The sequence below is a fragment of the Scleropages formosus genome, chromosome 8 (genome assembly GCF_900964775.1).
Source record: "Scleropages formosus chromosome 8, fSclFor1.1, whole genome shotgun sequence".
In the NCBI taxonomy this organism is placed as follows: Eukaryota; Metazoa; Chordata; class Actinopteri; order Osteoglossiformes; family Osteoglossidae; genus Scleropages; species Scleropages formosus.
Window position 1 is genome coordinate 22,125,012 of NC_041813.1, and position 22,403 is coordinate 22,147,414.

At 45.6% G+C, this 22,403-nt stretch overlaps 1 protein-coding gene across 1 annotated transcript in view; it reads right to left on the bottom strand.

The window, feature by feature from the left end:
- The window catches only part of adgrb1a (adhesion G protein-coupled receptor B1a), a 60,936-nt gene extending 40,546 nt beyond the window's left edge, over positions 1–20,390 (bottom strand). Inside the window, exons 1-10 of the mRNA XM_018756919.2 lie at positions 19,562–20,390; positions 8,347–8,505; positions 6,734–6,838; positions 5,166–5,330; positions 4,482–4,646; positions 1,996–2,160; positions 1,484–1,648; positions 813–914; positions 599–705; positions 38–232 (exon numbers count right to left, since the gene is read on the bottom strand). Coding sequence (XP_018612435.2) covers positions 38–232; positions 599–705; positions 813–914; positions 1,484–1,648; positions 1,996–2,160; positions 4,482–4,646; positions 5,166–5,330; positions 6,734–6,838; positions 8,347–8,505; positions 19,562–20,327 — 2,094 coding nt within the window. The 5' untranslated portion in view covers positions 20,328–20,390. The remainder of the gene's footprint in view (positions 1–37; positions 233–598; positions 706–812; positions 915–1,483; positions 1,649–1,995; positions 2,161–4,481; positions 4,647–5,165; positions 5,331–6,733; positions 6,839–8,346; positions 8,506–19,561) is intronic.
- Positions 20,391–22,403: the final 2,013 nt, after the last annotated feature.

A 22,403-nucleotide genomic window follows, 5' to 3' on the forward strand; every position in this document is an offset into this window, starting at 1 on the left:
AGAAAATCAGTCTTATTCAACATCAGTCACAACCCACCTCCACATCTGCAGCCCTGGGACTGTAGTAAGACCTTCTGAAAATCTCTGTCATGTTTTTCAGGACATCCACGATAGCCAACAGGTCCCCACTGTAACTCGTCCCATCGCTGGATATGGTCCTCAGCTTGGCAAGGACATCAGAGACACCGTCCCCAGCCAGTCCCCGCTGTGCCTTGGTTAGGTGCTCCCTTGTCTTAACGAGATTATTCCAGAAAGTTCACTTCCTCCCTTGAAAAGTTACACTGCTATCTTCACTACTTTACTTTACCACAAGAGGGTGAGCACTGAACCAAAACACATATAAACTAATATGTCAAGTCCTGTACACTCCAGTCCTGCCTGTATTCCAATCATATTTTATGCTATGGAATATAACAGAAAAATAGATGGTGTTTTGCTCATATTTATAGAGAATGCAATGGATGGCAATGTCCTTTTATCAATTATGTAACACGCATCTTCCAATTTCATGCCATTGGCTGAAGAAAGGGTCTATATTTTCCGTCATCCTCCTTTACAGAAGGCTGAAGACACTGAGATTTAGACATGCACAGCTTACCATCATCTGTATATGCCGGTAGTCATTGGAAGTACACTTCATGTAGGTTGGGTTTTCCCAGTAGGCAATACCCTCCTCGTCCAGGGTGCATCGGCGCAAGATGAGCCCTGCACAAGCATGAACTGGGGTTCAACCTCCAGCTGTGTGCTGCATGACGCAATTCATTTCCTTGCAGTCAGACTCATTGCGTAGGGTAGCAGGTCAAGGGGCTTACCAGTGGCAGTCGGAGGGCAACGCATAGCTGCTGTATCCCCAGCCGGGGTTCTCTTCCACACCACGTTCGCAAAGTTCTCTTCATCACAGATCTCATGTGGCTCTAAAACGACATGTGTCCACAAGATAGAGCTGCAGTCCTGGCTGTTTCTTTTTCCCGCACATACACAAAACATACAAAAACACAGGAACGTGGCTACACATTCACACACATATTCACAGTCAACGTGAGGCCGAAGGTCTCCAGCCACTTTAAACTACGTCAAATGGCACAGCAAGCACAAGAACAAGATCTTTACAGAAACTTCTCCCTGAAACTGGGAACATGGAGGAAGTGAGCTAAGAGAGCCGAACAAACACACTGACACACACCCACACCTTCAGGCATACTGTGTCGTGTCACTTGTGGAGTGGGCCACACTTTCTCGTTCTCCTACCACTCTCCCACTCTTTGCCAGTTCCTACACTACATGTTCCCCCCTCCCCAACTCCCAATGTGCAAATGAGCTCCTTTTCTGAGGCTTGGCCCAGAGAGGCATCCTAGGGCTGAAGTGTCCATGGCTGCACTGCCACTGCTCCTTTGCATACCTTTCAAAGCCATACTCCGCAGGATATATCCAAAGGTTTATGAACACTGCCAGATTGATCAGATACCCAGGAGGGAAGACGCACCTGGACATCGCTTCTCATTGCACCTCCGGACCTCCTCTCGGTCTCCAGGGCACTGCTGCCCACCATAGAACGGTCCGTAACAGGTCCTCTGTCTCTGCTGGCTGCCACCGCCACAAGTCTTGGTGCAGCTGCCCCATGATGACCACGGTTGCCACTTGCCATCCACTGTTAACGGCAACAACACATGGTCTCAAGCAATGCCCCCCTTTAATTTCCAACAAGCAGTGCAAGGTTTCTTTGCAAAATTTGTGCACCATGATACTGAAGATAAACAAGCCAAACATTATAAAATAAGTTAAAAGAGTGTAACAAGGAATGGCGTCAATGAGAAGAGCAAGAAAAAAATAATAAGAGTCTATACTGGCCTGGTAGGAGCAAAGAGCCACCAGGCAACTTTCACTGAGAGTTGAGCATTGGAACATGGATGCTTGGTCTCCAGTCAATATTAAAATAATAGGTGTCCTCACACAGAACAGTGCTACTCCTCTGCGAGACCCTTTGCCATAGCTTACCAGGACACTCCCTCAGGAAGCAGTCGCGTGTTTCAAGCCACTCGCCCCGGCACTCGGAACCTCCATACGAGGGGCCGTTGCACTCACGGGTCCGCTGCATGGTGCCATTGGAGCAGGAGGTTGAGCATGAGCTCCAATCAGACCACTCACTCCAAACTCCATCCACTGGAGCGCAGCATAGGAGGTTTGTTGCGTGGGGTGGGATGTGGGGGTAGAGGGGGTAGAAGATTAAAACCATTATTCCCAGACTCTACCACATTATTTGCTGTAACTTTGACTTTCTCATATATCTTGGTGCATCTGATTAGACTGCATTCAGAAGATCGCTACTGATACCCAAACCATCAACATGGTAACCTTTCATGGTTGATTTGAAAGTGCTGCACAGGAATAAAATGGTTAATCGCTTCGCATAATTGCCGTTCGAAAGTAAAGCAGCTACCATGCAAAAAGAATTTTGTCACTCATCAGTGCTTGATTTTCCCTCATATTATTATCCCAGAGTAAAAAGAGTGAGAGTAAGCATAAAAGAAGAAACATGTTACATTCAGGTGCATGTTAAATAAGAGGAAATACCATTGTGTCATAGATAGTCATTTTCAGAACAAGAGCAGTTAAAGACAGTCTAGCTGTAACACACTGCTTGAGCATTACCTAACCAATCCAGAAAATTATTTTAATTGCCATTCCACCTTAACAGAGTAGGAAGAATGAATCAATAGATTAGCAATCAAGCAGCCGAAGTGGAGGGGTAAAGATTTTTAATTAACTGATCACGTGGGTAAACAATTAAACGGTCGCCGTGAACTGAGATAAATAATTTTGTTTGGCCACAACACCAAGGTATACACTTGTAATGCTTACTTTAAGTGCTAAGATTTTCAATTATCACCATGGGTCAGGACCTCACTTTCGTTCTGAGTGTGACATCAGATGAGGTATGGGTGAGGGCCACAAGGGAGGATAAATTCGCTTGAGTCTCAATTATCTCCTCCATATATTGTTTCTTGATGGGCTTTCGTGGAGGGACAAATGACTGTACTAAGCATGCTGGGAAACCTGTAAGTATCTGTGTGTGAGTATTCCTCTTGAAGACGCAGGTCACATCCCCTTTTTAGGTGTTTTCACAGTCCCTTCTTTTCTCACCTTCTACCACGATGGCTGTGCCCACTGAGCATCTCAAATAAAAACCCCCTTTAAACTGATGCCATGCTCTGCCCAGGGTGCGACCCTGCCCATCCTCAGCTTTGCCCTAATGCAACTATGAATGGTGCCTGTGTGTGTCGACAAACTGAAGAAGAGGGAAAAAAGGGAGCTAATTGGTGGGGTCTGTCAGAGCATCTGATTCAGTCACTCCAGAGTTCCAGCTCATTAACTGAGCCCTTTGGTTTACACTGGCTCACCTCTCTATGTTTGCCCACTGCTTAGCCCTGCGAGCTTTTATCCGCACTCCTCTTACCCAGGAATGATTTAGGGCTTCATTCAGTGTCACAATTAACTTTTAAAAGCTGACACAAGCTCCTTTTTGTAACTCATCCCTCTCCCACTCACTCTCGGTTTTCCGTGTGACACCAATTTACAGCCCATGAAAAGATGATTCCCTCTGATTCCATGCCACCAGGGCTCGAAAAGCAAAGATGTGGTGGACTGAGACACAAAGCAGGATGCGTAGAGGTTACAGGTGGAGGAAAAATGGTAATGCAAGTCTTGTCATAGCTGAAAATCAGTCTAATACCTATCCACATTTTCACAACATGTATAGTGCTATTAATAATACCATATGTACACACTTTAAAATATACTGAATACCAGTGAAGTTCAATTAAACCTTAATGTTGTATGTCCAATAACAAGCCAATGGAAAAAAAATGAGTGCAGGTGTGGAATTTGAATTAATTCTGGAAGTGTTGCTCATGGTAAGTGAGAAATTTTAGCAAACAAATAAATGATGTGCAGATGGTCCCCGATTTACGATGGTTCGCCTTACGATTTTTTCGACTTTATGATGGTGAGCTGGCGATAGACATTCAGTAGAAACCGTACTTTGAATTTTGATGTTTTTTTTCCCGGGCAAACGATATGCAGTATGATACTCTCCCGCGATGCTGAGCAGCGGCAGCGATCCGCATCTCCCAGTCTGTCACGCAGAGGTGTGTATTAGTTGTATTAAATGCATTTTCGACTTACGATATTTTCGACTTCCGATGGGTTTCGCGGAACGTAACCCCATCGTAAATCAGGGACCACCTGTATAATGCAAAGAAATAATAACGTGTGTATGTGTGTATGTATACATATACTGTATATATAAAACATATATATGCCTGTTGATATGTACATATGTCATCATATATCACTGATTACATTTATACATATCAGCAAGTATATCATGACCAAGTTCACACATGTAATATTTGATAACTTGTATCATTACTGTTGACCAACAACAGAGGGAACCACTCAGAGAAGACCAGACCAGGACTCACCTGGGCAGACAGCGATGTTACAGAACTTGGTCTGTTTGTCAGGTCCTATACAGGGGTCCCCGCCAAACTGAGGCGGGGTGCAGGTGCGGGTGCGGTCCCGGTATCCACGTCCGCAAGTGGATGAGCACAGGCTCCATGGTGACCACTCATCCCAGGTGCCGTGAACTGCAATCAGAGCAGCTGGAGTGTGATTTATAGAGGGATGACAAACACGACGAGTCAACTGCCACAGTAGCCGTGGTGGGGAGTATGTGTTTCACCATCATTAACATGATTTACCACGATTCCTCTTAAATCTGTCCATCTGCAGGTGGAAACAGACTTTCCTGGCTGAGATTCAGTGACTTCCATAACCACTCTCTTAGTCCGTTGAGGAAGAGTAAGGCCTAGTATGGGTGGTAGAGGGTGATGGTGAGGAATTCTCTGCTTGGCCTGAAACCTCTACTTAACAGTAAAGGATCAACTCTACTGGGATTTTGGGAGCAACGACTGCTCACAGACTGAAATGTGCACATCAGAAGACACCGCGTCTTCTGTGCTATTAATAACAGGACCTGACCAGTGACAAAGCATCACCGAATGTTCATGCTTGGAGGGAAACGGGGGGATAAACTGGGTGGGCATGGCCAGTGAAGGAGGCAGGCTGGAGATACGTCTGCGAGCAGGTTGAGCTCGAGGGCTTACCTGGACAGACGGCAGAGTTGTTGCAGGGACGCTGCTCACGGAGCGGGCCGCTGCACTGTGTGCTGTAGGAGGATGACACGCAAAAGCGTGTGCGGCTTTGCCAGCCCTCGCCACACGTGGCTGAGCACACGCTCCACGGGGACCACTCCTCCGCGGCCGAGTCCACTGCGAGAGGGTAGGAGGATTAGGGGATCAGGGCAGGAGGGGGGAGGAAGGTGGGGAAGGGAGCAGGGCCAAGGGGGAAACAATGGTTAACATGCAGGGTGTGCAGCAGCTCAGGAAAAAGGTTTAGAGGTGGGATGGAAAGTGCTTCATGCCTGGTGACGCAGGGGGTAGCAGGGAGGGGGCCATGTTTCTGTCTGAAGCAGGTTTAGGGCGACTGCACTGTCAAGTTACAAAAGGGGTCTTGGGTCTTGGAACTGTACTTGGAAATGCCTCAGCACTGATCGAACCTTAGGGAAAGCACTTCCTAATCTGTTTTTATGGGAATAGTTCAGCTGGATGGTTTTTATGAAATTTGATGTAACACAATGCAATGGTGTAAAAAACAGGATTTATTAGCCAAGGTTTTCACCAAGAACAAGGTTTATTCGCACAACAGTCAATACCCTGGGAGTAAAAAAACACTACCTTCTAACTTTCTGAAAAAAATATTTGTCACATATAGAAGCCCCTCTTTCATATGCACCAATCCATATTTCCAATCAGTTCCTTCTCTAAGAATTACTATGATTTAAAAAATGCTGCAATGTATAAGTTGTTCCAGCTGTCACTCTTAGTAGTCCTCAAAGGCCCACGGTACACACCACATCTCCCTCACAGATGTCTAATCTCATTTTGACTATAAATAACCTTACACTTGCTTGGGTGGAGTCTGATTCCCATCACCATGGACTGAAAATGCATCCGCTTCATTGATTTGCTGTCGATGGTGTGAATTTTCAATCAATTGTTGAGGCAATCTAAGGTCAGTGTCTGAGTGTGCCACTGCAAGCGTTTGCGCAAACCAGTGGTAAAAGCAGTGTAGCATTGTCCCGTCTGCCAAAAGCAAATTGCTTTTTTCAACAGAAAAAGCAAAAAAGTAATAACATTATGAGATCAGCTCAGCTGTAACTTCAAAAACAGATATAGTTTATTTTTGGGGACCATGTCCATATAGCAGGTTGGAGTTCGAGCGCTGCTTTGGGGTGCCTTGCGACTGACCAGCCTCCCGTCCTGGGTGTGTCCCCTCCTCCTTCGGCTTTGCACCCTGTGTTGCAGGGTAAGGCTCTGGCTCACCGCGACCCCGCTTGGGATAAGCGGTTGTTGATGATGGTTGGATGGATGTCCATATAGGACACGGACAGAATCCTTGTTGGAAGCGTAATGTACTGGAGGTTAGCATACGAAACACATTGTTGGTGACTGGAGTGCCATTTCCACCAGTGCATGTATTTCAGTGAGAGCCCTGACCGGGATGTGGGTGTGATGAAGACTGATGTGGTGCTTCAGTGGGATTACAACTCCACAGTCCCAAGATGCTGGGAGGCTGACATTACTGAGCCCATTACTGACTCCAGCTGTTGTACCTGACTGAGGGGCCAGAAGTCCATGGCGAGGCTTGTCCCCTTCGTCACGGCGACGGCTGTCAATGGAACGCAGGGATTGGCTCCTGGATGTGTGTCGTGTTTTGCCTATAGTAGGGTGAGGTGAAAGGATTAATGAGTAAGCCATGGTAGTTCCCCTCCCAATACAGTAGTCTGTATGTCACACCCAGGTTTAGCTCTGATGGGTGAGCTCAGAACATATCAGCATATTGGGGCTTGGAAACTTGCGATGGGGATGGATGTATGGGGGAAGGGGAAAATTTAATTTACATTTATTCATTTAGCAGACGCTTTTCTCTAAAAGCGACTTCCAATGAACTCTATGTAGTGTTATCAGCCCACACACCTTATTCACCAAGGTGATTTACACTGCTTTCAAAGGGTCACTCATCCGTACATCACTGGAACACACTCTCTCAGTGACTCATACACTACGGGTAAACCTGAACAGCATCTTTGGACTGTGGAAGGAAACCGGAGGAAACCCACGCAGACGTAGGGAGAACATGCAGACTCCACAAATTATAGTTGTGTATTGGAACACACTGGCCTGGAATACTCTTGCAAAGTCATGTGGACATTTGCTGACCTATTCAATGCCAGCATCCGCCAGCCTTCTCTGGATATAGTCAATATTGCACACAAGTTAAATTGATATGTGCTGTGGGAAAATAATTTTACTAATAATCTTATTAACAGTTTCACTAACAGCTTAACTCTTAAGAAGCTCTTAATTTCTGTTCTGTTCTTTATTTTTTATTCTATGGCCATAGGTCATTGTTATGTGGTTTTTGTTGTTCGAACTTAAGTCTCTTTGTGTGTATTGTGCCATACTATTCTTTTGTATTAGTTTGTTTATTGCAGGATATTCCAGAAGCTGGGGGTCATGAATGACAAAGTTCCTCAAAGAAGGTTACAGGGCTGTGAAACAGTAGTGATTATTTTACATCCTTGTAAGATAAAGCCCCCGGTGGCTGATATGACTGGTATGTTTTTTCAGCTCATTGATTCAATGCAGAAGGTTAACATCAGGGACTTGTGTGCATTCGGAAGGGGAACACCGACATGCATGAATGAAAACTGTAAAACCAAGTCTCCACATCTCATCATCGTGTCTCTAAAGCACTGCAGTTCAAGCATTAAACAGATTGTTGAATCCAAAAAAGCTTCACTGAAAAGTGGAAGAGGAACCACTGATCACAGCTGTGGTGGGACCAGCTGCATTGCAACAGTGAAATTCTGCATGCCGTGCACATGTGTATGGCCAGGAAAACAGTAGTGCTTAGTCACGAAACGTTAACACAATCCTACACTCGCCATCTGAATATTGCACATTTGATCAGCTAAACAATGAAGGAGAAAAGCACAAAACTGGAGGTGTAATGAAGGCCCACAGGTACCGAGTTGCCGGTAAACAGGCAGACTGTCCTTTAAAATCCCTCAAAGGTGTAACGTAACACAGGGCATCCCTGGCAGCATCTGCTTTGCACCTGAAACCATATTGTGTCTGTAGATGATTAGCGATCAACAGAGGGGTGGGGAGACTGGGATGCAGGGATACAGAGATGGGGGAAAGAGACTAAGAAAGGCCTTACCAGTGCAGGGCTGTGGGTTGCAAGGCCGGCCTTCCTCTACTACGCCCTTGCACTGGTTGGAGTCTTCCTGGGCGGCGTGGCAGGTTCGGCTGCGAGTCTGGATCCCGCCACCGCAATCACTGCTGCACTCACCCCAGCGGCCCCAGCTGCTCCAGCCACCTGAGATACACACAGAAGGTTATGTCAGAAATCAGGACAGCTGAGGGGAAAAAAAAAAAATCACTTTTCATACCATTTTCCACATACCTAGATATGCTAAAAAACATTGATCACATTTCTGCCACCTGTTATCCGTAATTTAACAGATCTTTCCTATGGACTTCTATTGTGTTTAGGACCAACGTAATCACAGTCTGTGTAGGTCACATGAGCTCTGTAAGTAGGACTAACTATTGAATCGGGTGCTCTTCGGTGCCAAGTGACAAGAGCTGTAGATTGTTTCTCATCGTAGAATGGGTAGGAAAGGTAAAATCCCTGTACGGGAAACCAGAGCAACATATGTTAGATAAATGACCTTTAAAATAGACCACAGATACTTGGCACAAGTGAGGAGGGACCCAAGCCTCATTCCACATATAGAAATATGGTATCATCCAAGACAGACGTGAATGGGCTGCAGGAAAAAAAACCTGTGAAAATATTATTATTTGAGATGGATGAGAAATAGGTGTCAAATCATACAGATCATGCCTCATGTCTGTAGAAAGCAGGAGTTACTGCAGTGATTTAAGACACAGACCTTGATTTTCAAATCTAAGGAAGGGCCCTTGGATACCTAACCTGAATTACTAAGCTGTTATAAAGGGCAAATTCAACCTTCTCTGAATGCTCACTAAATAACAACTACAACAACAATTGGGCGGCACGGTGCAGCACTGGTCTATCACAAGCCTAGACTGTGTGATCCGATGTAGTTTTGATCCCCATTGTGGTGTTTGTATATCGTTCCCATGTTTGCCTGTGTTTCCAGCAGGTGCTCCTGTTTCCTCCCTTAGTGAAAAACACATCTCTTTCAGATGAATTGGTGACTAAATCATGTGCATGAGTATGAGTGACTGATCTGCAATGGACTGCTATCCAGTCAAGGGTTTCCCTTGACTAGTGTAGTGCCTCATGCTTCTAGATAGGCTCCAGATTTCCGTAGCCCAGAACAGGACAAGTGCTTGTATATAATAATTACAGAAGAGTAAGGCTGAGCCTCCTACAGTTTGATACGTTCTAGTTTCCATCAAACTTAAACCTCCGACAGCCGAGCGTCTCACCAAGCGCAATTTATGGATTTTATATTTACCATCCGCAAGAGAAATGGACATGATCCTGCCGAAAAGCATCTTGGTTTCATAAACCCAACCTCTGAAATGAATACTTGACTATTTATAGTCTGAGACATACTTGCTGTTAGTTTCCGTGTGTCACAGGGAACCGAACTAAAATCCTGTTTTCATTATCTCCTTCCAAATGACTGGCTTTGCTGCTGCTCACTTTCTCTCCCTCAGTAAGCTTGTCCTCAAAGCCATCATAATGCTGTTTATATTTGAAGGAACTCTGTCCTATTTTCACTCCCTTTGCCACTTTTGTCTCAAAGTGGTCTTGAGTCACATCTGGGAAAATCACGGACTCTCCACAAAACAGCCTTAAACAGCCTAATTGCACAACATCCCTTTCAGTAGATTTGGTTAAATTTACCTGCAAAAACAACGTGTAATCATTAACCATAACTTTACACCGCAAGTCAGCAGGGTGAGCGAAAAATGCATAAATACGACATCACAACATTTGCTAGTAGGGATTAAACCCACCCTCTCTCGTGAAATTTATTACAATACAAAGGTTAATTTCAAGAAATGTGTCTTCCACAAAGCATAAAGTTTGAAAAAAGAAAGAGAAAAAATTGTCAGACGCTTTGAAAAATTCAATTTGCAGATAACATTCTTTGCTGGGTGAAAAGCGAAACAAGAGTACTCGCTGTTTTTCCGCTCGGTGATCACGCCTGGTGTAAAAAAAGAAATATAAAGAAAGCGCATAATGTATTTTTTTCTCCTTTTCTCCCCAAGGACATTTTACAATGCTTTTAATGGTTCTTGATGTTTTTTTTAGACTTCCATATATCAGGGATTTTTTTAAGTTGGACACTGGGGCCCCGCTGTGGACCTTTCATCATTACAAGTCCAGGTCCTCGTCTCATAATCTGCAACATCTCCTTCACACTCTCCTCTTCCTTAGTACGTTCCCCGACGTCGCTCCATCCATCCTTCTTCTTCTCCCTCTCTCTACATTCCTTGGTGACCCTCCACGCAAAGCACACATTAGTTCCGCCCTATTTACAGAGTAACAGCTCTGAACAACAGGGGCGATCCCTCCACTTGCACAGATTTACGCCAAAATCTACTTTGGCACGGTCTCCGGTGATGGCCGATACCTTTTCGAGCAGCGAAAACCTGAACGGCAAGGTGGAGGACTGTTTCGAAGGAGAGGACGGCAGGTGAGATCGAAACTGCAAGCATGGAAGAGGTTTTATTATTATTTTTTTTTAAATTAATCTATTTTTTAAATTGTGTTTAGCACGAAGGGCTGGTAGTATTTTCCAGCTTTCCATACGGCAAACGTACGTCGGTCACGAGCCGCAAGGACAATACCCTTCTTGGCCAGAGGAGGCGCCGCTCGGTGCCGCGAGCCCAGACTCGTGCACCTGTTCACAATCTGGTAGTTACTGAGGTATAAAAGGAGCAAGCGGCCAAGGGTAGGTTGTGGATTTTTAGTCAGTGTTATTTTCCCCTCAGTTTAGTTTCCGTCCCGTCTACTTCCGACTCTTGTTCTCTGGTCCAGTGTTCCAGTCCGGTATGTCGTTACACCCCCGTCTTCAAGTTCTATCGGATTCACGTTTCGCTTCACTTTTGCACGAACGCGCTGCGTGCCTCCTTGTCCCGCGCTCATTGTCTCACCTCCACGCGGTACAGTTTGCACCGTGCACTCATAAAAACACTCTTCATCATGTGGTGTCATTTTAATTTCGTCCGTGTTCGGACGTGACGGCAACGCCCGTCCGTTTCGGCCTCCCGTCCGGAAATGCAACGTTGTGTGTGTGTGTGTGTGTGCTGACGTGCATGTTAGGCAAAGAAGTGTGTACACAGGCATAGATGTAGCTCTTATTTGAGTGATGAGCGTATTCCTACAAAATTATATTAGATTATTGGCCCAGCGTTGTGGTGAACAGGCAGACAGGCGCAGATACACGCAGCTGAGAGCACTACCCTTTCTAAAGGTCACCTTCCATCCCTCTTAGGATGTGGCAATAATGGCCAAGGCTGCAGCTTTCACCGACGACTAGGGTAAATGAAGGTGATCATGTTACGGACTGACGCGGCGATATCGACAGGCGGCTGCCCATTCCAGTCACCTCGCCGCGATCGATGATGTGTCCGTAACCCGAGCCCCGGTGCTCTGGCTCGGGCAGGAGACTCGATGTCAGCACCGCTCCCACTGGTGGCTTTCCATCCCTACTCAACGGCCACTAAAGCTGTGCTATTTAGTTAATGATATAGAATGCAAGATATTCAATCTCAGCCTCTCTCTTTCTTTCACCTTCAGTCTTGCTGCTTCAGTCTACTTGAACCTTCCACCCACCACTCTTCCAGCTCAAGTCAAATCAAGTCAAATCAAATCAAAATAAGCTTTACTGTAGTGACAAGTAAAACTATTCCCAAATCGGGTGCGCTCAGAAAACGAGGCGTGTGACGCAAATTACACAGGCCATAAAAGAATTATCCTCTTACTTGGCTTATGTGACTGCATATGCTGAAAAACACTGGAAATTATTTCTGTCTAGATGCAAAGCCAACTGTCTTATATTGCAGCACGAGCTGGGCTTCAGAATGACGTACCTCTGAGCAATGTGTCGGAGTTGGACGGCAGTTCATGAGCAGTGTTATGACGAGCTTCATCAGTGGAGCTGATACTTAGTTCTAGTTACTGCCCTGCTGTGAACATGCAAAGATGACTCAAACTCCTTGGTGGAAATTTTAACTTTGATTCTTTATCTTTGTAGAATCATAAGCACTTTGATATAAATTTATTGTACAATTTTAGTCTTTTTTAAAGTAGCTTGTATCTTAGGTCTTTGAATTCAAATAGCTTATGTCTATACTTTGGACCCTGAATAGGTTGAGTCTTTCTCTCCTGCTTTACCGTCTTTCATACTGGTTATAAATTGCATTTTAACAAAACGGCTCATTGTCCCGATGGTGCCTATGGTGAAACTGCTACTGCAACATTTGATGGTAGCATATTGTGTCAATCACCCCTTATTTAATACTCACATTAGATGAACAAAAAAGCATTAAAACAAGAATGACATTGCATGTCATGGCGGCGTATCTCAGTCTGCATTTACTGGTGCGATCCTTGGCCAGCACTTTGGCTGCACGGGACAGTCATCAGACTGTTTGCAATGGGACCAATCCAGGTAACTTACCCCAGTACGAGGAACCTGTGGAGTTTGGCATGGGCAGTAGATGGAGCTGCAAGCCTCGGTTCAGTTATTCTTTTATTGTTTCATTAACATTGCAACAGAAGATGTTGCTCTGGGGATGACGCACAGCTAATGGGGGGTGCCTCCTGGGCAATGCGCGAACATAAAAAAAAAAAAAAAAAACCCAAAGCAAACAGAGGTTTTGCTGCTGCACCTTTAGCAGGCAATCCTCTGGGGGTCATTGTGCTGCCAGGGATGACTTTATAATCAGGCAAACCCAGGCAATTCAAATGCCAAATCTTCAACTAACATTGGGGGGGGCAATTAAATTAAATTAATTAATAAAATTGGGGAAATTTAAAAAAAAAAAAACCCTTGACTACTAACAAAGGATGTTTAATATTAGGAAACCAAAGATATGTTGCCTTATATATTTAATTGCATCACTACCCCATGTCTTTAAAATGTTGGAACTTTCTAGGGGACATTTTCTACTGTCTACACCCTAAATATAGCAGTGTATATCCATTTGTTCCTTTAATGAACTTCACTTTTCTAAATGAATTTCGTGTTCACGCCATTCTTGGCCTTTAGAGTGTACGTTTGTGTAATGCACATAAATAATGTGCACATATGTGAGCATAAATAGTTACAAGAACATAAGATGCATAAATTCAGTTTTTTTTTCCTTCTATGACCTTTATGCATCTATCTAAAGTATCAATTTTACTTTTTAAATTTATCTATAATGTAGATATGCATGTCTAAGGGCTGTCAGACTGACTCTCACCCGGCGCCACCAAAAACCCCATTGCTGGCTCTGCGTGCTGCTCCCCAACTGCCCCATCACATGTGATAGTCGACCACGGCTGGAGCGACCCTCCCGTACTTTTCCTCCGCTCTTTAGCTACAAGTGCCTGCACAGCCGCCCCCTCTATTCATTCCTCTGTCCACGTTCAACACAAATAACTCCTCCGCGAAGCAGAGCAATCGATGGCACCTCATCAACAGCCACCCCCGCTGGAGGAAAGAAGGGAGAGAGACAGATGCCGTGAGAGAGGGAATGGTGTAGCCGGAGATGCTGCTGGCAGTACTGCGGCATGAGACGGTTAGTGGTGCCACCTGGAGGATACATGCAGCCATGTCATATGCGTGTGCTCTGCGGCTCCATGGTGCTTCCTCACAGATGAGGATCCTGTTCGACTCTCCGGCACCCGCGGCCCCGTGGTGCCGCTCTGCATTTGGACCTAACTGTTCAGTGCGGGTCGTTGTCCAGATTCCTCTGAAAGACACTAGCACATCTGTCTCCTTGCGAGGAGGAGCAGCTGCATCTCCCCTCCCTAATTTACATTTATTCATTGATCTGACAATTTTCTCACATTGTACTCAATGATTTACCCATCTATAGAGCTTGGTAATTTAGACTTGGATGGTTCAGGGTAAGTACCTGGCTCGAAGTGCAGCTAGTAGTATAGTGGTTAGAGCTGCTGTCTTTGGACCCAAACTTCTCAGGTTTGAATGGCACCTCTTACTGTAGTACACTTGAGCAAAGCACTTATCCTAAAATTGCTCCAGTAAAAATTACCCACTTGTATAAATTAGTAAATAGGTGTAAATAGCTTAACATTGTAAGTTGCTTTGGAGTCTCATATAATACATTTAATGAATGGACTGTAAATATACTATAGCTGGAAGTGGGGTTTAAACATGATGAGTTTTTTTTTTTTTTTTTTTTTTTTTTTTTTTTGAGTCCAAAGGGAGTAACTCTTAACCATTATGCCACCTGCTGCTACAGCTTCCCTTCTCCCTATCTTTGCTTTCTTTCTCTTGTCTGATGGATGTACTTTGTGCTGCTTGGTCACAGCGCTACCCCCATGGGGACCACACGGATTTGAACCCCTCATTGCCACCCCTAGTTAACCCCCAGGGGTGGAGAGTGATCTCTTGCTCTCAATTATTCTTCTCCACATTCTCTATCTTTTTTATACCTCTATCTTCTGAACAAGCCCCTCCTTCTCTTCTCCTCCACCCTCTTATACACACTTGTACAACTTTCTCTGAACTCTGACCCTGCTTTCTTTCTTTCATAACTCTTCCACCCTCTCACTGACCCCCTTTTTACTCTACATGTCTTTTTGTCTCCCATTTTTCACACTTTTTGCCATCCTCTCCTTCTGGTCGCTTCCATGAACATCACTGCAGGCAACTGAGTGAGAGGGTTGCTGCTGGCCAAAGCTAACAGAGCTAATCCAGTGTCTGCCGGGCTTCAGATGACAGTCAATATCCAGCTTTGGATAAATATTTAAGCAGCTGGGTGCACACGATCGCACCACATTGATTGAGTTAGCTCCTTCGGGGTACTTGAGCGGGGTGCAGAAATTCTCTCGGCATCCTCTTAACGTCACCTAACTGGCCATTCCAGCACGGCCCCCGAGAGACGCTCAGCTGGGCGTGAACTAAATCCTCTGTTGGCAAGGCCGGGCAGAGCGACAGAACAGCTGCAGGACTATTTTCCCGAAATGGTTCAGCTGGTGTGAAACTGCAGGTTACATTTATTTATTCTTTTTTGTAGAGCGGGTCAACACATCTGACAGTTCAATTCCAAAGATGGATGTCCACTTCAGGGGGGAAAGTCCAGGGGAAAATCAAAAAAGTTCAAGCACCATCTTCTTTTCAAGCCCACAACTATGGAAGAGATTTTCTCTAGACACCAATGGTTAAGGCTGTGAAATGCAGAACTGTTCACATTTGATTGGGAACAGCTGGTGGCGTAGTGGTTGAACTGCTTTGAACCCACAAGTCGCGGGTTCAAATCTCACCTCCACCAGAAGTACCCCTGTCTAGGGTTCTTACCCTCAACTGCTCTAGTACAAGTACCTAGCCGCATAAATCGGTAAATAACTTGAACTCGAACACTGCAAGTTGCTCTGTACAAAGGCATAAGACAAATTAATGAATGAGTGTTCTCCAATCACCGCGGCGATGCCACATTTATCCTCACTTTCGAAACGCATCCCAACAACACTCTGAAATTTTGCAAGCAGCGTTTGTTTCAAGTTTTGCTGCGAAACCCCCCTCGCAGCCCATTTTATAAGATTTACTGTTCTTGTGAACACACACTAACAAATGTTTGGTGCAAGCCTCTCCACTGAAATATTTGAAACACTTAAAAGTGAAAAATGAATGCTGAGTGCCAAACAAATATTTGAATGAGTTCCTGCTTCATGCATGAACCTGAGTGAAAAGAGAAGATTGGTAAACACTAGACCCATGGGTGGGGGCAGGTGAAATGAGCAGTGTGTGAAAGGAGGACCAAAGTAAAGGCCCATTGCAGCTGATCGTCCCTCAACCTGTTTATTTCCCAGTACCTGGGATGGACCCTGGGTGTGTCCCTGTGCTCACATGGTTCACCTTACAGTACCGTCATCTTCTTCAGGAGCTCTTTGTGTGACAGAAGCTGAACCCCCCACCCTGTAATGTGTAGACATCCTAAACCAGGGTTGTCCAAGGCATGGCCCTCAGTTGTTAATATACACTATGCCTACAATAATTACTATGAATTCCGTTGAATCACGAGGTAATACGGCTATAGTTAGACACATTTGAAGACAAGCTGCACATAAAATAAGCAGCAGTTTTGCGATTTAGACATATGACATATCAGTGCATCGCTTACCCTCGAACTTGTTCATGGTAATGACGGTGGCCCTTTGGTAAGAGAGGCGGACGCCCCGCTCTAGACAGTGCTCGCACAGCTCTTGGTGGATTAGAGTCGGCAAACTTACTCAGACAACTTTCGGAAGTAAATTTAGCTTAACAAGGACAGATTATACTCTTCTGTTCTCCATACGTGAGTGTGCGTGCGCTTATGTATGTCCTCTAAAATCTCCTCACAGACTTTGGGCACCACCAATAAATTTGCGCAAAAAAAAAAAAAAAAATGCGGGCTGATCCGTCGCAATTTATCTTCATTCCCCCACTCATCGAATCTGAGGAAAAGTGGAGAAATCCCTAGCCTTGCAGTATCTCCTTAGCCACGGACGTAATGTGGAAAATGGCGTGACGGCACAAAGGAATGAAAAACGCTGACTTTCATCCCAAGGACTCGGAGATGCGGTTTGAATGAGAGCGGAGCTCCGCTCTGATTCCCGAGCAGCGCGGGGCCTCCCGTTGTGGCGCGTCAGATTACACGGCAAGAACCAATACAGTGAGATACAAAACAGCACTCCATTCAAATGAACATAGTTTCCTTTTTCACGTTTACAATTATGTTAAATTTAATTCATTATTCAACAATTTATTATATAGATAATATTGAATTTACATAATTTATTGTCTTTCCCCTGCCGAAATGATTCAGGCTAATGTTGATATAGATGTACCACACACTATAGGGTAAGGCACCTCACGGGCTCTGTAATGCTGTCAAGCCTCTCCAAGAGGAGGAGGAACTGGCAGCCCATTGCAGCCAGCGGGGAAACGCATGGCAGCCCCGACGATCTGTTCTCCACAAGTCACTGATGAGGGATGAGCTACTTGAGGAAGGAGAACAATGAGAGACACTTCGTCCCCCCCCTTCTATCCCTGTGAGTCTTTATCTCTGAAAATTAATGCACCCGCCCCCCACACCCACCTCAAACTCTGAATGGTCTTTTATTATCGGCCATAAAGTAGGAGCAATAAAACTGTTTAATTAAAACATGAATTTTTAATCAGCCTCCCAGCACCTTGGAGCTGGGGCTGGGAGACACGCTGGGCTGGTACATGAATCCCAGCTTTTTACATTTAATTGTACCACAGGGCCCCGGCAGTTCGCCACTGCAGGCACGCCATTTTAAAGGGTAAGGAGGCTGGGGGAGAGATGTCCTAACATGCAAATAATAGACAGATTAGCGAGGAGGCAATTGGTGTCGATATTTAAGAGCCTCGTTATGCTAAGCCTGGTCCTCCTCCTTGCAGAGGCCACGATGGTCGACAGGTCTCATTGCAGCGCTTGGAAAACTTCCGCTCCCTTCTTTGGTGGTCGTGCTTCCTGCACTTGGGAGTAAGTGAAACCGACAGGATGAAAGGAAAAAGTACGGCAGAAAAACCTGAACCAATTTAACGCCCCCTATCGCCATGGAAGTGATGATTCAGCAGTCCTGTACACACAGACATACCCAACTCAAGGGAAGATTGTGTGTGTGTGTGTGTGTGTGTGTGTGTGTGTGTGTGTTTGTGTGCACGCATGCATCTGAGATGCTTTCACTTTAAGGTCCAAAGCCTTTCCACTTCAACAGTCGTTCAACGCACTTTGAAATCTCCTATTTTAGCAGCGTCCACGCCAGCCGGCATTGCCCTTCCCTGGCTGCACGAGGTCTTGCTGGGAAGTAGGGCTCAACATGCATTCATCTCACTTACTGACATCTTTCTGCAAGATTCTGACCGCTGTGGTGGAAACTGCTTCGTCATGGGTCTTCTCGCTTTCCTCCTCTCTCTTTAAGTTCCTTTGGTGTCTCCTTCACCTCCCCCGACCTCCCATCTGTCGCTTCTCCTCGCTTACATTCGATTTCTCTCTCGCGTTCATTCTCTGCCTCTGCCTTCCCGTGAAGCGCCCTTCTCCTCGGTCTCCCCTTCTTTCCACCCCTGTCTTTCTGAGGCGACAGCTACTGGTCACTTTTCTCTTCTCTTCCTGACCTTCTGGAGAACACCTCCAGCTGAAGTTTCCCCCAGAAGAGGAAACGGGCAGTTTCTACTCTGTCACGTGCCCTTCCCCCCAGACACCTGCATGCAGAAGGGGGTGGAACATATGGAGAAACAAGGCAAATGCTAATATTTCCCTTGAGATCCTGTGGGAAACTGGAGTCACTTGAAAAACTAGAGATGGACGAGAGGTTGAGGGTTGTACCTATGGATGCAAACCCCTTTTTTGCTCTTTCCTTTTGGCACCGGAAAGGCAGTGTCACTCTTCTTCAGTGAGGTGAGACACATGTCCTCCTCCAGCTTCCTTTTCCCAGCATTATTGTACCCCTCTTTCTGCACCAGCTACCCCAGCCAGTGGGCCTCCTCTCTCCCAGACATCAGTGTTGACCAATATGAACAGTGCGGACCCATAGTCAAACATGCAGAAACAGCGCTGAACAATGTGGCTTTTTGAGTAAAACAGCTAAAGTTCATAATGGGGTTCTTGATGTGGAAAGAAATGCCCTTCTCTACCTCACCTATGGTAATTGCTTGTCCTCATCAGGATCACGGCAGTCCAAAGCCTATCCAGATATCACTGGGCATGAGACAAGGAAGGGTATTCCCAGGAGGGAACACCAGTCTATCACAGGTTAGCCACGCAAACATTTACACACTAAGGGCAATTTAGAGTGAACAATTCACTTGAAACACATCTTTGGACTGTGGGAGGAAACCAGAGCACTCAGGAGAAGTTTATGTGAACTCGGGGAGACCACGCAAACTTTACACAGACTGAGCTAGACTTGAACCTACGCCCAAACCCGCCACATCACCCTGCCACTCGATCATGCCACCATGATCAAAAATCACACGCCTGCATTGAAAGCTAAAAGCACTTTATCCACTATTTTTTTGTATCACTTAGGAGCAAAGTGTCCTCCCCCAAGTGAAGAAAAATAATTTACTGCAAACAGGCAACCGGAGGTATACCAAATTAAGCACTTCTACAACCTCTTACTTTATTTCTCTAAGAATGTTATTTTTTAAGGGAGACACAGGGAGGAGGATAGTGTGTGGACTCACCCACAATTTCGACATCACGGCTGCTCTCGCTGGGGATGCAGTTCTCCATGTAGATGCCGCCTTGGATGCATCCGTTGGAGTCAGCCGGGACGACCTGCTCGCTGCATTGGCAGGGTGTCTGCATAATGCCGCATGGCCGACCCGGTGTACTGGACGTAAGGCAGTCCTCCAGCCACTGGCAGAGCATCTGGCAGGCAGGCATGCTAGGGTTGCGATTGCCGACCACCAGGTACTCAACCTTGAACTCAGCAGCATTGGTGTGGTCCCTGTTGTTGCTGTCGCCACCATCGGTATCTCCGCGGACCACCGTACCCTCCCGCGGGCCCACCCTGCGCATCTGCAGGAACTGCTTGCCAGACTGCAGGAAGGCTATGGGTACGGAAGTATCACACAGCTTCACCACCTCATCAAAGCTCTCCATGCCCAGATATGTGCGTGTGCTCTCCAGGAAAGAGTCAAACTGGAAGGTGCGGAGGCAGCGAGGCACACATGTGCCACTTGGTTTGGTGACCTTGACAAAAATGGTGTAACGCCGGGGGTCCGGGTTCTGCAGGGTCCAGGAGCAGGGGGCAGCAGGGAGGACAGAGGATGACGAGAAGAAGCCAAAGAAGCGTCCCTGGACAAGCGTGGTGCAGGTATCAGAGATGGGTCCAGAGGGCACAGCCCATGTCAGTCCCAGAAACAGTAAGAGCAGGAGGAGGGATGAGGGAGTGGTCACGTTCCAATGGTCAAGCATGTTCGTTGTGGGATTGCTTAGGATGACCATAAAAGAGGAACAGACTTTCCCTTCTTACAGATTTTCTCTGTCTACCTCCCCTCACCTCTCTTTGTCAAAAAGTAGAATTCCCTCTCCAGTAAGAAGAAAGTGCTTCAATGGTACAGGTGGTTATCCATATCTGCATTTAGGATGGGCTTGAGCTTCATAGGAATCTGCAGGAGCAGAATAGAGGCAACAGATAAAGAAACACAGAAAAAGGAATAAGCATATTTTCCCTTCAGCGTAAGACTTAATAACAGGTTTCTTCATACTTCTGCTTTTTCAGAATAATTGATTTAATATTGCTGTTTGAATTATTTAAAGCAAAGGGTTTTGCTTTGGTCCTATGAGACAACAACCTTTAGTCAGAAATATACAAATATCTCATCCCCCCCCACCAAAGAGGCTGGTAATTTGTCCAATTATAAAGGCACTTATTACAAAAATATGAACACCTGCAGTCATTCATTATTCCAGCTCCATGGCTGACTGCGGCACTGATCAATAGCTTACATTGCCATTAATTATTGAGATAAAAGCTACAAGGCTGGGGTTCAACGGGGCCCGCAGGATATTTCTATTAATTATGCAGCACTCCGGAGAAATCACGATTTTCCTTTTCCTTGTTTAAAGATGTGCTGTCCTCTTACTCAGTGCCCTAGCACGTGGACCCAAGAGGAATACCATTTCCTGTTCATGCTCTAACCCATGGTTCTGGGTCCTGTGGCAGCCAGGAGCTGTTAATATTGGACAGGATGAAACTGGAGATAAAGAACGCGCTCTATTTCTGCCTCCTCCAAAGCCCGGTGCCTGGGAAATGGATCTTTCTGCTACTTAGTCTAGTCACTGAGACCTGAATCAGTTATCAAAGCAACGAGCCCTGTCCGTGAGTCTGTCTGTACACATATCATGCATGGAAGCCACATTCTAGCCAAGTCCTTAACAAAAAGGTCAAAAGGCTTTGTATTATGGTTTAACCCTTCATGCTTTCAGCCAGAGACTGAACAAGTCCCAGAAGATGGCACAGTCTAGTATAACACTTGAGCACCCATGGGAGGGGGGCGGGGGGTCGGGTAGCCATCAGTTAACATAAATCTAAAGAAACAACAAAGAGTGGAGAAAGGGTATCTGACTAGACAAGCAGACAACGGCATCACTCAAAATCGATCAATTCTGCTGACAGCCAGCTGGGCCAAATCAACTGGCTCAGTTTGTCCTCCACGTCGGGCCTGAAAGCGTAGAGAGCAGTGGCATCTGTCAAGATAACAGCGCACTCATGTGAAATGATTTTAGCTTTTATGCTTGGTTTTTCTTTGTTTTTTTTTTTGTTTTTTTTTTTTTTAATGTTTTTATCAAGGATATGGAAAAGGGCAACGCGATGAGGTGAGATTTCACCCTGTCTGCCATGAAACTATGAAACTTAATACTTGACACTATATCTTTACAGAATTACTTGGCATGATTAGGCAAACTCAGTGTTGAGTGCAAGGCGAGTGTTACATGAAGTACTTGTCAGAGCACATATGTAAATATAGTTGCGTGTGTGTGTAAGTGTGTATGCCTGTGTGTGTTATGTAAGGCAAAAAATAGTGTACTGCTCACCTACACAATGCCTGGTTCACTGGTAACAGAACCATGAGGGGCGATAGTCTCCAAGAGCACAGACCCACTCCACGTAGTCAGAATGTCCTTGTCTAGAAGCAGTTTCAAGAAGTGCAAACTCACTTTTATGCCTTTTACACACATCGGTGAGGCAGTGTTGAGCAGATGAGGTCCTGGGGGTGGGGGCTGAGAGAGCGCATGGGGTACATCCTCATTTTTCCACTCATATGGACATATGTTCCAACTTTGCTTTGTCCAAAAGAGGTCCTCATGACTCGCCCAATCTGAGCATTTGATAATGGCATTTGAGGGGGCTCTATTAAAAATATTATATATTACCTGAAATGTTTCAGAGAGACCCACACAAACCTCATTCAGCCGTGGTGATTGTATTCCTTGTCCTTCACTGTCAGGGTCATCTACCAAAATACCCAGGGCAGAAAACACGATGGTCCGAATGCAATTTACAGGAGGATAACTCAT